We start from the raw sequence: 16,806 nt of genomic DNA, 5'->3' as shown, positions 1-16,806 counted from the left end.
TCTCCCACTCACCAATTCATGTGTGTGTACTCTCTCTGTCAGAATAAAAACTAAAAATTAATAAAAGAATATACAGAATGGGTATAGTGTGGATCCAGGTGGGTGATTTATAACTGCATAGAATAGTAAATGCCTTGGGAACACACTTAATAGTTGTCCAAAGATAAAATAAAAAACTAGAAATCAGGCATTTTTTTGCCTGAAAGAAGGAGACAATCTTTCCCATACTGGGAGTACTGAAATTCAGTTGTGAATAATTTAATCAAGCATTTCTCATTTATTTAAGGGCTATGAAAATATTGAAAGTCTATTATTCTTGTTAAGATAGAAGATTCAGGTACCCCCAGGATTGATACTTTTTAAATTTTTTGATTGATTAGTTTTGTTCTTCAAGTGTTCTTCTTAATAATTATCTTCAGAACTTTTACATAGAAGAAAGAGACTCTTAAATTCAGAGAACAAACAGGGTTGTTGGAGGGGTGTTGGGTGGGAGAATGGGCTAATTGATGATGGGCATTAAGGAGGGCACTTGTTGGGATGTGCACTGGGTGTTGTATGTGAGTGATGAATCAGTAAATTCTACTCCCGAAACCATTGTTACACTATATGTTAACTGACTTGGATTTAAATAAAATTTAAAAAAGGAAGAAAATATGTATAAAAATATATACAATATATACAATGGTATATAACAATAACACTAGACTAATTTCAACAATTATTACTGATATTGTGGATAACTTTTTGATTTTTTTTTTAAAGAAGAAATTATAGAAAAACAAGAAATTCATGGTTCATCTGTGTCAAGATCTAATGGTGTCCTGAAATTATGCTCAGAGAAAGGCTGGAATTCTCAACCCTTGCTAGTTGTATGGGCGGATTTACCCTGAAGCTAATGAGCTTGAACTTCAGGGCCGTTTTCTGACAAGAGCCCCTTCTAGGAAAAGCATGGTTATATATATATATATATATATATATATATATATATATATTTTTTTTTTTTTTTTTTTTTTTCAACGTTTATTTATTTTTGGGACAGAGAGAGACAGAGCATGAACGGGGGAGGGGCAGAGAGAGGGAGACACAGAATCGGAAACAGGCTCCAGGCTCTGAGCCATCAGCCCAGAGCCCGACGCGGGGCTCGAACTCATGGATCGCGAGATCGTGACCTGGCTGAAGTCGGACGCTTAACCGACTGCGCCACCCAGGCGCCCCATATATTTTTATAAAATTAGCAAATGTATAATCTTTAACTACAATTTTTCATGGCCTCTGTCTCTTGCTCCTTTAACTTGCTTTGTATCTTATGTATCCTTGTATTGACTAAAATAGGAGAGTGACCATGTACATTTTTGAAATCTAAGTAAGGGGAAATTGAGTTGGGGCAATATTTCGTTTGGGTTTAGTAGCTATGTTTATGATTTTGTCAATTCTATAAAAAAGTCATTAGGCCTTGAATATGCGATTTTAACTTCAATTTGGAAACATAAGAAATGTGAGAAATTACAGACTCCTAATATGGATGCATATAAGGGGAAGCTTTAAAGAAAGAGAAAGATCAGACAGAAAAATTAATGGCATATGAAACAAAAGCTGTAGAACTGACCAATAGAATCAACTGAAATATTCTGACATCAAGAGAATTATAACAAAATAAATTTTAGTAGTAAACTATTAAAAGAAGCTGATGGATCTCAGATTGAAGTATAAATTATTACAAATTATGAAGAGAGGTAACTCATAAATACATTCAACAAATTTATACTTTGGCTGATGCATAGATAAAATAGTGATATCATTATAAATTATAGCTCAAATTCAGTCATAAAATGATAGCCATGAAAAACTGGTATGATGTTGTCAATTCAACAAATATTTAACACATGTCATTGCAAATTACTTTAAAATAAGAAAACTCAGGGCACTTGGGTGGCTCAGTCAATTAAGTATCCAACTCTTGATTTCAGCTCAGGTCATGATCTCACAGGTTCATGAGATCAAGTCCCACATTGGGTCACTGTCAGTGGAGCATGTTTGGGAGTCTCTCTCTTCCTCTCTCTCTCCCCCTCCCCTGCTCACATGCTCTCTCTCTTTTCCCAACATAAATAAATAATCTTTAAAAAATAAAATAAATAAATAAAAAATAAATAAAATAAGATAAGAAAACTTAAAATGCCCTTAAATCTTAGAGAGATCCTTGGTAAATGTTTCTCTAAATTTGACAATAATCTAAGAACTTACATAATATTATAATAATAAACTTTGAAGCTTAAAACCACTTTTCTAAATTTCAATAATTAAAACGTATTTTGATTAGGAAAGAATGAATTATCTTTCTATCCTTCTCATTGATAAATGGCACAAAGTCATTGCCCCATGAAGAGGTGATCAAGGGTATAAGTTAAACATGTCAGGGGGTAAAAAGAGGGATGTGAGAAGTTATATAATCCAAACATGCTGTTTTTATGTTAGTGGCATTTGCTAGATTTTATTTTTTAAATTTGTAATTTTCATAATTTATTTCCCCCTTCTAAATAAATGTTCATCATTTTATTTTCTTTCCTTAATGAGGACCCCCCAAATTACATAACTTTCAGGCACCCAAAAATTCATTATGGAATCTTGAACAAGTGACTAATTTCTGTGCCTCAGCTTCCTCATTTTTAAAATGTAGACAATAATAGAACCTATCTAGTAAGATTGTTATAAAGATTAATTGAAAAAAAAAGGATTGAGTTAGTAATGCATAAAACATTGGGCATAGTACCTGGTTGATAGTAAGCACTCAATCAATGATAATGATTGCTATTAAAATTAGTGTTAATTTCATAGCTACCAAAGAATAAGGGAGCAAAAGAACTGACATATCATCAATAATAATTTTGTGTACTGTTAGCATTGCTAGGAAATATTCTCTTGATCCAGAACCAGTGCATGCATTCACGTGTGTTTTTGTGTTTGTTTTTGTTTATGGTGGATATAACACTTCTCAACAGGAAAGAGCTTTGATCCATTTTCATGAAATGCATCCACAAACATAAAAAAAGGTGAGATTACATTTTCATTTGTTGTAGAATATATACTTAAATGTATTAGACATAATTCACATGAGCTTTAATTACTTATTTGCTTTGTATCTAGGGCAATTTCCCGACCTGTGTTTCTCAGAATCTCCACCGATTGAAAAGTAGACAAGGACTCCTTACCTGGAAGGCGACTGTACACCATGCCTTCTTCTTCTCCACCACAGCATTCTAAATCTTTGTTCACAATCTGTCCGCCACAGCACTGCTGGCCATGGCCATCCCGAAGCCTCCCAGCACAGCAAATCTGGTTTCCTGAGGTGGAGTAAGGCATTCGGCCACAGCAGGAGTCGCCGATGCCAGTGGAAACCCGATTGTGCTGTTCATCTGGACAACATACTTCACCTGTCAATTTAGGACAATAACAATCATTGCATGAGTTAAAAGAAATATGCTTTGACTCACAAGGAAATTTTATCACAATCATCTTGCAGATGCCAACTGGTTGACAGAATTACTAGAAAGAACGCTGTCATTTTGGAGTTACAAAATTTCAAAACAATTTAAAAATTTTCAATTAAAGATGTATAAACATGGGTCTGCTCACATACACACGTGGTAACTTAGAGGCAATGCTATGTTACCTATTTCCTCTCTCACCCCTAGTAAATGAACGCAGTAGGTCTGGCAACATGATTAAGTGATATTACAAAACAGTTTGCCTACAAATACTTTTCTATCTATTTAGTGTAATTTTTTTTGAAAGTGGAGTGGATTCAGAAATTAACATAAAATTGGTATTGCCTACGTTATAATTTCTTTAACCAAATTTTATTTATTTAAGCAAACAAAATACTTCTGATGTGAAGCTCAATTAAATGAGAGGAGGTAAAAATATTCTATATCAAGTCAGCACATTAATACTTTTCTGGGCTATGACAGACACTGAATTTCACTAATGTAGCTTTACTTACATTCCCCCTTTACATGATATTCTGGGAAACTTGAAACAAGAATAAAATAACCTTTTGCCTGGTGCCTTGGGATCAGAGTTTAAATTTTATAAATATCAATAGGCAGCATTTTTTTCTTTTTTTTTTTCTTTTTTTTTCTCTTTTTGGTATGAAGATGCTTCTAAAAGACAGGAAAACTCCAAAAGACAAAAAAAAAAAAAATTAAATTTATTCTTTTAAGGATAGCTTAGAAAGGACTACCAACTTGGTGGATCTAAAATTCAAACTGTACTTCTCTCTATCTCATGACCCAACTCTCAGTTGACCTCCTTTATGAACCCTTGAACCTTCACTCTCTCCTTCCTCTTGCTTTACTCCTCTTCTTTTTCCTGCACCTTCAACAGACCCTCTTCCTTCTCTTCCACTTCCCCTTTTAAAACATATCATTATCCCTGGACAATATCTCTTCATGTTATCCTGCGATCTGTGGTCTGTGAGTATATACACCAGCCTGGCAGGTCTTTTAGTTCTAAGCCTTGGATGGTCCAGATAAGATTTAAATAATCTAGTTAATGACTTATCAAGCCTTCTTAAAAGGAAGGCTCAAGTTCCCTGAAGAATTTAGGATTGCCTTAGGAATTTATAGTCCTGGACTCCCTTATCAATTAGTTTATCTATGTGTGAGGTCAAGATATGCCAAAACTTTGTTAGTAAAAGCAAGACGATTTGCTTACCAAAATGATATTAAAAATGTGGGACAATATTTAAGTATGGATAGATATATAAAGAACAAAAAAAACCCAGATACTCTAGCAGGTATCCTTGAAGTCTTTCTTGTCCATATTCATTGGTCAAAAATCCATCCTACCAGATGAAATGGACAAATTACTTGAAACATATAACCTAAAAGATGAATTATGAAAAAATAGAAATTCTGAATAGATGTATAACTAGTAACAAGATTGAAGCAAAGTCCAAACCTCCCAACAGAGAACAATTCTGGATCGATGGCTTCACTGGTGAAATTTACCAAACATTTAAAGAATTAGTACTAATCCTTCTCAAGGCACCTGGGTAACTCAGTGGGTTGGGTTAACTGTCTGACTCTTGATTTCGGCCCAGGTCATGATCTCACGGTTTGTGGGATCAAGCCCTGAGTCGGGCTCCACACTGACAGCACAAAGCCTGCTTGGGATTCTCTCTTTCCCTCTCTCTCTGCCTCTCTCCTCACACGTTCTCTCTCTCTCTCAAATAAATAAATAAACATTTAAAAAATTCTAATCTTTCTCAAACTCTTCTAAAAAACTGAAGAGGAATACTTTTTAACAAAATTTATGAGGCCAGGTTTACCCTGATATTAGACAGACACTTCAAGAAAAAAACAAAACAAAAACTACAGACCAATATCCCTTATGAAAATTGATGTAAAACTTCTCAACAAAATGCTAGTGAACTGAATTCAAGAGCACATTTAAATGATTATACCACATTACCAAGTGGGATTTATTCCTGGGAAGCATGAAAAGATGATTCAACATATGAAAGTGAATCAATATGATATACTATTTCAACAGAATGGAGAAAAAAAATACATGATGACCTCAAATGATGTAGACAAAGCATTTGACAAAATCCAACACCATTCTAGTATAAAAACATTCAACCAACTAGGAATGGAAGGAAACTACCTCAACATAACAAAGGATGTGTATGAAAAACCCACAACTAACATTATAATCAGCAGTGAAAGCTTTTCTTCTAAGATCGGGAAGAAGATGAGGCTGCCAGTTTTTGCTACTTCTATTCAACATAATATTGAAATAGATAACCAGCCAGAGCAGTTAGGCAGGACAAAGAAATGAAGGACAGCCCAGTTGAAATGGCCTAAGAAAAATTATCTCTGTTCACAGACTATATAATCTCATATGTAAAAAAAACCAAAATCCTGTTAAAACTAATAAAAGAATTCAGCAAAGTTGCAGAATACAAAACCAATATGTAAAAATTAGTCGTGTTTCTATACACTAAGAATCAACAATCTGAAAAGGAAATTTTTTTAAAAGCAATTCCATTTAACATAGTATATAAAAAAAAACCCACTTAATAATAAGCTTAACCAAGGAAGTGGAAGACTTTCACACTGAGAAGTACAAAAAACTGATGAAAGAAGTTAAAGAAGACATAAATAAATAAGACATCCCATGTTCATGAATCAGAAGACAATATTGTTAAGACATCAATACTACCCCAAATGATCTACAGAGTCAATGCAATCTCTATCTAAATCCTAACAATATTTTTTGCAGAAGTAGAAAATATATCCTAAAATTGCAATGGAATCTCAAGGGATCCTAAATAGCCAAAACAATCTTGAAAAAGAACAGAGTTGGAAGGTCTCATATTTCCTGATTTCAAAACTTACTACAAAGATACAATCAATACCACAAAGATACAGTTAACAATCAAACAGTGTGGTCCTGGTACAAAGATAGACAGATAGACCGATGGAAAAAAATAGACAGCCCAGAGATAAAACCTTACAAAATGACCAAATAATTTTCAACCAGGGTGCCAAGACCATTTAATGAGGAAAGGACCATCTTTCCAACAAATACTGCTGGGAAAAGTAAATATCCACGTGCAACAGAATGAAGTTGAACACTTACCTTATACATACACCATATACAAACATCAACTCAATGTGGATCAAAGGTCTAAATGTAAAAGCTAAAACTATAAAATTCTTAGAAGAAACATAGGTGGAAAACTTCACGACATTGGATTTGCAATAACTCTTGAGTATGAGATCAAAAGTACAAGGCAACCAAAGAAAAGTAGATGAATTGCACTTCATAAAAACTTAAAAGTGTTATCCATCAAAAGACACTATCAACTGAGTCAAAAGGCAACCCATGGGAGAAGACACTTGTAAATCATATAAATAATAAGAGACTAATATCCAAAAAGTCTAAAGAATTGCCACTTAACAACAAAAACACAAACAACCCAATTAAAAAAAAAAAAAGTCTAAAGCACTCTTATAGACATTTCTCCAAAGAAGATATTCAGATGACCAGTAATCATATGGAAAGATGTTGAATATTATTAATTATTAGGTAAATGCATATCAAAATCACTATCAGATATTACTTCATACCCAGAAGAACAGCTATTATAAACAAACAAACAAACAAACAAACAAACAAAAAACCCACAGAAAATAATATGTTAGCGAGGAATTTGAGAAATTAGAACCCTTGCACATAATAAACTTGCACATTGCTGTTGGGAATATAAAGATATTTTTTTAAATGTTTATTTATTTTTGAGAGAGGAAGACAGAATGCCAGCATGGGAGGGGCTGGGAGAGAGGGAGACACAGAATCTGAAGCAGGCCCCAGGCTCCAAGCTGTCAGCACAGAGCCTGATGTGGGCTCAAACTGACAAACCATGAGACCATGACCTGAGCTGAATGAAGTCAGACACTTAACCGACTGAGCTGACTAGGTGTCCTATTGTTGGGAATATAATATGGTGTAGCTTCTGTGAAGAACATTCCAGCAATTCCTCAAAAAAGGACACACAGAATTTCCATATGATCCAGGAATACCACTTGTGGGTAGAAGGCTAAAAAAAATAATAATAATGGAAAGCAGAGACTCAAACAGATATTTGTACACCAATGTTCATAGCAGTATTATTCACAATAGCCATAAAGTGGGAACAACCCAAATATTCATCAACAGGTGAACGGATAAACAAAATGTGGTGGATACATACTCTGGAATGTTATTCAGCCTGAAAAAGAATACGATTCTGACATATGCTACAACACAGATGAACCTTGGAAACATTACAGTAAGTGAAAGAACCAATCACAAAATGGCAAATATTATATGATTCTACTTACATGAAATACCTAGAGAAGTCAAATTCATAGAGATGGAAAACGGAATGGTGGTTGTGAGGGGCTGGAGGCAAAGGACAATGGGGAGTGAATGTTCAATGGGTACAGAGTTTCAGTTTAGGAAGATAAAAATGTTCTGGAAACAGTACTGGTCCTGACTGCACAACTACGTAAATGTATTCAGTGCTATTAAACTGTGCACCTAAAACTTGTTAAAATGATAAATTTTGTTATGTCTCCTGTAATGCCCCCGATTTCGAATCCGAGAGACCACCAAGGAGCCGATACCGATGCAAACGCACGAGGGTTTATTTGCAAGCTCGAGCTTGGGCCCAAGTATACCCGACACAGCGGAGCAGGGACTTGGACCCCTAGGTTAAGAGGCGTAGCAGTTTTATAGGGGCCAGTGGCCAATGAGATTGTAACACACACAGAAAGTTGCATAGTCATGTCAGTCCACACGCAGGTGGCCAATTGAATTACAATTTACCCTGTAGTAATTGTTTGAACTAGCCTATCACTCTGGTCAGAATTGGCGCACAAGTTTGGCGGGCAAAAGGCGGGGTTTACATTCTTTGGTGGTTAGGGGTTCTGCATTCTGTATGAACCGGTTTCCAGTAAGGGTGTGCTCAGCGGCTTGACTAGGATGGGGGAGTGTCTTAAGCAATAAGTAGGTCATGTGGGGGTTATACATGAGATGGTGGGTATAGCACAAAATGGAGTTAGTCTTGCTCTGCTTGTCCAGGGGTAGGGGATTTTGTTAAATTCCTTGGGTCCCACACTCCTTTACCACAATAAAAAAGTCCAGTTCCATAAACAGGGGAAACATAATTCCATGCCTGGCTTCAACAGACCACTTAGCTACCACCAGGAATACTCTGGCCTCAAGAGAAATCAAGACTTCATAATTTCTCAGAAAACAGAAGATAGGTTAGTAGACTGTGCCTTCTCTAAATCATAAGAGCTTGGTGAGCATTTGGAAGATACTTTGGCTCAGAAAAAAAAAAAAAAAAAAGGAAAAAAAATAGATCAGATTAAGAGCTTTTCAGATTAAGCAATTAGATAAAGCAAAAAACAAGGACACATCTATGTCTAGTCTACAAAAAGACAACTGTCATTATTATAAGAAAAAGGGCCATTGGAAGAACATTTGCTCTACTTTAGCTAGAAAGATAGAACCAAAAAAGGAAAAAGACAAAACACTGATAAAACAACCCCTGTCTGTGAGAGTAGCTGCTCTGGTCAATTCATAACTGCCTTTAACACAAAAAACAGAACTTTTCATGCAGTTACAGAAATAGAAGTTTTCATATGTAATTAATATTGGGGCTACATGATCTACCATAAATTCTACTATATTTATTTTTTTAATAATTTTTTAAAATATTTACTTATTCTTGAGAAGGAGAGAGTGTGAGCAGGGGAGGAGCAAGGAGAGAGAGGGAAAGACAGAATCTGAATCAGGCACCAGGCTCTGAGCTGTCAGCACAGAGCCCAATGTGGGGCTCGAACCCAGAGACCACAAGATCATGACCTGAGCCTAAGTCAGATGCTTAGCTGACTGAGCCACCAGGCTCCCCATCTATATTTCTGTCATTCCTTCCTAGGAATAAGAGATAGAAATTTCAAATGCCTTTCAGACTCTGTCTTTGTCTTTGTCTTCTCTGTAATCAACACACTTTTTTGTTACTTAGTAATTCTACTCCGGTGCATCTGATGGGAGGAGATCTACCTTGTAAATGGGATGCCAGTATTAAATGTGGACCAGAAGCCTCTTTCTGGAACTCCCAGAAGAATCCCCAGCCTGTAATTTGATGATGGCACAGATTGATTATCTAATACCTGATGCCTTCATGATCTACATTTCATATCTTGAATCTGTCTTCAAGAGCCTGTGGGTCAAGGAGTATTTAGATATGGGATTCATAGAGGAGGCTAAACCCTTAAAGGTCTTTATAAATCTGGCTATGTCCTTCTTGAAACTGGCTAAAAATCCACTAAAAAAATTGCTATTGAAGAAAATCAGGTCCATTGTATCCACATACCTTCAGAAAAGACTTGTTATTCCCCATAGTAACTCTTATAATATCCTATTTGTTCCATCAAAAAGATAAATGACTGTATACCATTTTGTCCAAGATTTTAGGGTCATTAACAAGATTGTGCCTCCTCACTTCCTGTGGTTCCCAACCTAATACTATCCTCTCTTTAATCCCTGAGACAGTTGCTTAATTTAGAGTAATAGAAGTATTCTCAACAGTTTTTCATTTACTCTTGCACTCAGACTTGCAGTATCTTTTTTAATTCACTTGGGATAGCTATGCCCCAAGAGTTTATAGAAATGCCACTTTAATTCTCACAATTATTTAACCTTAACCTTAGTGTGGTAAGCAGAATATGACCTCCCAAAGATGTCCATGTACTAATCTCTGGAACCTGTGACTGTGTTATGTTGTATGGCAGAAGGGGATTAAAGTAGCAGATGGAATTAAGTTTGATAATGCTATGTTAGAAAGGTTTGAATGGCCACCGTAAGCCTGGAAGATGGAAGGAGGCCACTAGGCAAGGAATGTGGGCAGCCTCTGGAAGGTGGAAAAGGTAAGAAGAAGGATTCTCTCTCCTAGAAGGGAAGGCAGCCTGGCTGATACTGATTTTCACCCAGTGAGACCCATTTGGAGCTTCTGACCTTGAGAAATGTCAGATATATAAAACTGTGTTGGTTTAAGCCACTAAGTTTCTAGTAATTTGTTACAGTTGCCCCAAGAAGCTAACATACTGAAGATACTGGATTTCCTTGTTAAAACTCCACTCTCACACAATGTGTTGTTCACCTTCTGTTATGTTCCCCAGAAAGCTTGACAAATTGATTCTCTGTGTTTGTTGACAGTAGTAGCACACAAAGGACACAGTTTCCAAGCATCCATTTTTTCAGAACAAAGCATAGTTTGTAGGGTCTAGAGTTTAGACTGTGATGTCATGAAAAATGGGAAGTTTCTTTCTCTTTAAAGGTTGGAAGCTATTTGTGACTTCCCCAGTCAATTGCTAAAACTCAGCTTAGATAAAGGATTGCGTGGTCCCTTAGAATCAACAAGAATCAATGAGGATCTTTGGTCTCATAGGATCTCAATGTCCATTAGACATTTGATTCCTAGCTTTTATGAACTGGCTACCCTTTAATAGGATGTGATGAAAGTGGACACACTTGAGTCTTTGCTCTAGAGTAATTCCTAAGAGACTATCTTCTGTCGCCTAAAGGATTCCTGTTAACCCCATTTAGTCTTATGCTCCCCAAAAGCTATCAACTTTTCCTTCTATTTGCACATGAAAGCTTTGGGGGTTCTAATTCAGGAGCTCAGTGGAAATCAGAGACATTGGACTCCCAGTAATATTACTTAGTTTAAGTAACTTAATGAAGGTCTAACAACTAATAAGTGAAACAGATGAGATGTGAAACCAGGCAGTTTGACTGCAAAGCCCATCATTCTTATCCACTAATTACTCAGCATCAAACCAGCAAGACCCTATACCGAATTTTGTTCTTTCATTAAAATATGATGATAGACAATATTCCCTGAAATAAGGAGTCTATTCTCTGGGACATTTTTGCTTGCTTTCTTTTAATACAAATTTTCAATGTAATTTTAATGGAGATGAATTTCCTTTCTTTCTGTTCTACCAATATACCAGAAAAATATATTAAGTTACATGTATGCAGTCATCACATTATTATATAACACAATATCTCTAATGATTCAATCTAACTTAAAACAATTTTTAATGTGTATTTATTTTTGAAAGAGAGAGAGAGAGACACAGGTGAGCTGGGGAAGGGTAGAGAGAAAAGGAGACACAGAATCCAAAGCAGGCTCCAGGCTCTGAGCTGTCAGCACAGGGTCCAATGTGGGGCTCAAGCTCATGAGCCATGAGATCATGACCTGAGCTGAAGTCCAACACTTAACCGACTGAGCCACCCAGGCACTCCAATCTAATTTCAATCATGCAAATTTCAATCTTGACTAATGGGGTGACTTGGTCTTGTTTCTATGTCTTACTTTTCTTTAACATTTATTTATTTTGGGGACAGAGAGAGACAGAGCATGAACGGGGGAGGGGCAGAGAGAGAGGGAGACACAGAATCGGAAACAGGCTCCAGGCTCTGAGCCATCAGCCCAGAGCCTGACGCAGGGCTCGAACTCACAGACCGCGAGATCGTGACCTGGCTGAAGTCGGACGCTTAACCGACTGCGCCACCCAGGTGCCCCTATGTCTTACTTTTCTTATTTATAAAATGGAAATTGAATTCTAAGGCGTACTACTTAAACATTTTTTTATTTAAAAAATCATACATTGAAAATTGACCTTTTTGGGGACACATAGCTCTATGAATTTTAACACAGAAATACAATTAGGATACAAATGAACTTCAACTCCCCCCAAAACTCTGTACTATTCTTTCACAGTCACACTCTCCTCCCACCCATCAGCCTTGGCAACCACTGATTTGCTCCCCTTCACTAGAGATTGTCTTTTCTTTTCTTTTTTTTTTTTTTTTTTTAATATATGAAATTTATTGTCAAGTTGGTTTCCATACAACACCCCGTGCTCATCCCAAAAGGTGCCCTCCTCAATATCCATTACCCACCCTCTCCTCCCTCCCACCCCCCATCAACCCTCAGTTTGTTCTCAGTTTTTAACAGTCTCTTATGCTTTGGCTCTCTCCCACTCTAACCTCTTTTTTTTTTTTTTTTTCTTCCTTTTTTCCTCCCCCTCCCCCATGGGTTCCTGTTACGTTTCTCAGGATCCACATAAGAGTGAAACCATATGGTATCTGCCTTTCTCTGTATGGCTTATTTCACTTAGCATCACACTCTCCAGTTCCATCCACGTTGCTACAAAAGGCCATATTTCATTTTTTCTCATTGCCACGTAGTATTCCATTGTGTATATAAATCACAATTTCTTTATCCATTCATCAGTTGATGGACATTTAGGCTCTTTCCATAATTTGGCTATTGTTGAGAGTGCTGCTATGAACATTGGGGTACAAGTGCCCCTATGCATCAGTACTCCTGTATCCCTTGGATAAATTCCTAGCAGTGCTATTGCTGGGTCATAGGGTAGGTCTATTTTTAATTTTCTGAGGAACCCCCACACTGCTTTCCAGAGCGGCTGCACCAATTTGCATTCCCACCAACAGTGCAAGAGGGTTCCCATTTCTCCACATCCTCTCCAGCATCTAGAGTCTCCTGATTTGTTCATTTTGGCCACTCTGACTGGAGTGAGGTGATACCTGAGTGTGGTTTTGATTTGTATTTCCCTGATAAGGAGTGACGCTGAACATCTTTTCATGTGCCTGTTGGCCATCCGGATGTCTTCTTTAGAGAAGTGTCTATTCATGTTTTCTGCCCATTTCTTCACTGGGTTATTTGTTTTTTGGGTGTGGAGTTTGGTGAGCTCTTTATAGATTTTGGATACTAACCCTTTGTCTGATATGTCATTTGCAAATATCTTTTCCCATTCCGTTGGTTGCCTTTTAGTTTTGTTGGTTGTTTCCTTTGCTGTGCAGAAGCTTTTTATCTTCATAAGGTCCCAGTAATTCACGTTTGCTTTTAATTCCCTTGCCTTTGGGGATGTGTCGAGTAAGAGATTGCTACGGCTGAGGTCAGAGAGGTCTTTTCCTGCTTTCTCCTCTAAGGTTTTGATGGTTTCCTGTCTCACATTCAGGTCCTTTATCCATTTTGAGTTTATTTTTGTGAATGGTGTGAGAAAGTGGTCTAGTTTCAACCTTCTGCATGTTGCTGTCCAGTTCTCCCAGCACCATTTGTTAAAGAGGCTGTCTTTTTTCCATTGGATGTTCTTTCCTGCTTTGTCAAAGATGAGTTGGCCATATGTTTGTGGGTCTAGTTCTGGGGTTTCTATTCTATTCCATTGGTCTATGTGTCTGTTTTTGTGCCAGAGATTGTCTTTTCATTTGGATAGGCCATACGAATGTACTCTTACAATAAGTAACTTTTTGAAATTGGCTTTTTTCACTCATCATAGTATCTTTTTATTACTAGTAATAGATCATAGTATCTATTTATTACTAGTTTGTTCCTTTTAATTGCTGGGCAGTCTTCCTTTGTGTGGATATACCACTGTTTGTTCATTTACCCACTGAGGGACATTTGAGTGGTTTCTGGTTTTTGGCAATTATGCGTAGAGCTGCTATAAACATTTGTGAGCAGGTCTTTGTGTAAACATAAGTTTTCATTTCTCTAGGGAAAATACAGAGTGGGCCAAGGCATAATCAGTTTTCTCTCAAAATATGAATTCCTAGAATGCAAGGGGCAGTTCGTTTAGTTGATAGTCTTTGGAAGGATCCTATAACATGGTATTTATAAGCAGAGGAAAATTCTAAATTTTTAATGATGAATCTACTAGAGGCCAATGAAGGAGGAATGAGCCTACTGTGACTAGTAAAGTTACTGTACTTGTTATATTCCTTTGGGTAAAAGGACTTTCAAATTTGGTCTTGAATGTGGTTGCCCCTATTTCTTAAATCTCCTTAGCCAGAGAGCAGTCTCTTCTTGACAAACTTTCTTTAACATAATGTGTCACATGGGCTAGGGGCAGCACCAGTTAATTAAATATCACTTAGGACAACAGTGGGCTTAGAAAAAACATATCGTCCACATCTATCTATCTATCTATCTATCTTGGGGAAAACTAACATTTTTTAAAGCCAGTTTGAGGATAACAAATATTAATTGGTTTAAATATTTTAGCTACATTTCCTCGAATCCCTCAGAATCTTACTCAGTTACTGACAGAAGAAAGGTTTTATAAAAAGAGATGTGGATTATATCAATGAGAAGCAAAACTGAATTTTTTTCCCTCAAAAAAGGTCTATTAGACATAAGATACAAGGATCAGTCACCTTCTCATTAACCTCTCAAAATGAATCTATTTCACGACAGGCTTAAAAATGTTTTCTCTCTAAAAGCTACCATGCAGTCTTAACAGTTAATTGTTATTCTTATCAAAGAATGACCCACATTAACATTTAGCTTGAGGTCATTAGCATATTTATAAAAAAAAGAGGAGTGGAATAAGCATTCTTTCCTCTGCCACGCTTTGTTACAGGGTGCTGTGAAGGCAAGTTGTGAGAAAAAAAAATGAAGTAAATATTATTAACCAATATTTCAGACTTATCTGTAAATATCAAAATGCCTGTACCCATCTCAGCCTTGAAGTGACAGAGTACTGATTGAATTTTAATTGCATTTAGATACAAGATGGCTTGGGGTCACTATGCTCTCTTTCTTGATGTAAACAGTGTTAAAGTAGTTAACAAAGACCATTGGCTGAGCATAGAGGTTACAATATAATCTCTTCATTTGGGTACATTGAGATGAATGATTACGGCAAAACACTCTCTTTGATTATTCCATGAGATTGGATTTTTTTTTCCCTTGATACCATGGTAGGCATTCTAATACTGTGAAAAATGAACTAGTTAAAAGGAGTCCAAATTGGGCCATGCTCAACAGTTTGGAAGATATTAAAATGTTTGAGGTTTGAGCGAGCATGTGGCATATGTGCATGTCATATACAGATCATGAAGGTTTTAAAAACTCTGTGTCAAGGGGAGTGTAGGCAGCTCAGTCAGTTGCACATCCAACTTTGGTCCAGATCATGATCTCACAGTTCATGGGTTCTAGCCCTGCGTGGGGCTGTGCTGACAGGTAGGAGCCTGGAGCCCAGGTCAGGTTCTGTGTCTCCCTCTCTCTCTGTCCCTCCCCCGCTCACGCTCTGGGTCTCTCTCAAAAATAAATAAACATTAAAAAAATTTTAAAAACTCTTGTTTCAAAAGTTACTTACCAAAAAGTTGTGAATAATGTCAGTAAATGGTTTAGTTCATTTTTTAGGGAGAAAAAAGTTAAATTTTATTTTCTTTTTTTAAAAAGATCATTTTCTTAGTTTGAAATCTGACACGTTGTTAGGGTTGAAAAGGTGACGGGCAAATCTCCTAAGAGTTAATAGCTGTGATGGGTGCAACCAAGTATGTTTCATCAAGTCAAAGGGACAGAGAATATTTTCTCAGAGTGTAAACAGTTAGTTACATATCATAACATCAAAGATTTTAATGTGACTTAGAAATAAAAACACCATTATCTAACTCTCTGCTAGAATTAGAGAAAAGCCTGTGTGATCCATTGGTCTGAGCAACAGGAAGGAAGAAAACAACGGAACATGCCCATCTCATCTATTTAATTATATTTTTCAGGGCAACTTTTTGCCTGGGAGGGAAGACAGGAAATGTAGTTGAAAACTCCCCAAGTGCAAACTATTTTGAGAGAGTAACACATCTGGTAGAGTTTGATTAGTTGCTAACCCTATGATTTCCAGTATAAAGAAGTTAACCGTTTTCTACAAAATCCTTATTTTCATCACCATTGTGTTTTCTTACTTGGAAGATCTAGTTGATTAAGAGTTATTCAATTATGAAAGTATTTTTGCAAGAGAATAAGATATAACGGTATGGTTGTAAAGACAGATTTTTCTATTAATATTAAGGAAAAATCAAGAAGAGTAGAGATTCTCTGCTTAATTACCTCACCTTTCCTTTTTGCTCCAGTGTTTTGCCAAAGAGATGCTGGATAAGACAATTTCTCCTTTTACTTATGCTGGGTAAATGTATTTATGCCAAACACAAGGTAAAATACCTGAATTAAGTAGATGTTTGGCATAAATTTCATGTTAAACTAGATATCTCAAAGCATTCAACTTTTCCTGGGCATCTGAACACTTAACTTTCTTCTCTTTGCCTCATATCCATTTTCTGTGCTTCTGAAGACATAGGCATTAAACTTAGGTGGTAGGAAAAAAAATCTGTATTGTCAATGGCTTTTCCAGGATAAACAGTAACTGCCAATGATGA

General features: G+C 36.5%; 1 protein-coding gene across 3 annotated transcripts in view; it reads right to left on the bottom strand.

The window, feature by feature from the left end:
• Positions 1 to 16,806, bottom strand: part of USH2A (usherin) — a 742,577-nt gene that overhangs the window by 176,132 nt on the left and 549,639 nt on the right. For all 3 annotated transcript variants that reach the window (XM_045455771.1, XM_045455772.1, XM_045455773.1), the window contains exon 50: positions 3,207 to 3,428. In XM_045455771.1, the coding sequence (XP_045311727.1) occupies positions 3,207 to 3,428 (222 nt within the window). The remainder of the gene's footprint in view (positions 1 to 3,206; positions 3,429 to 16,806) is intronic.

Source organism: Leopardus geoffroyi, chromosome C3 (genome assembly GCF_018350155.1).
Source record: "Leopardus geoffroyi isolate Oge1 chromosome C3, O.geoffroyi_Oge1_pat1.0, whole genome shotgun sequence".
NCBI classification, from domain to species: Eukaryota; Metazoa; Chordata; class Mammalia; order Carnivora; family Felidae; genus Leopardus; species Leopardus geoffroyi.
This window is presented reverse-complemented; position numbering and strand designations above follow the sequence as displayed.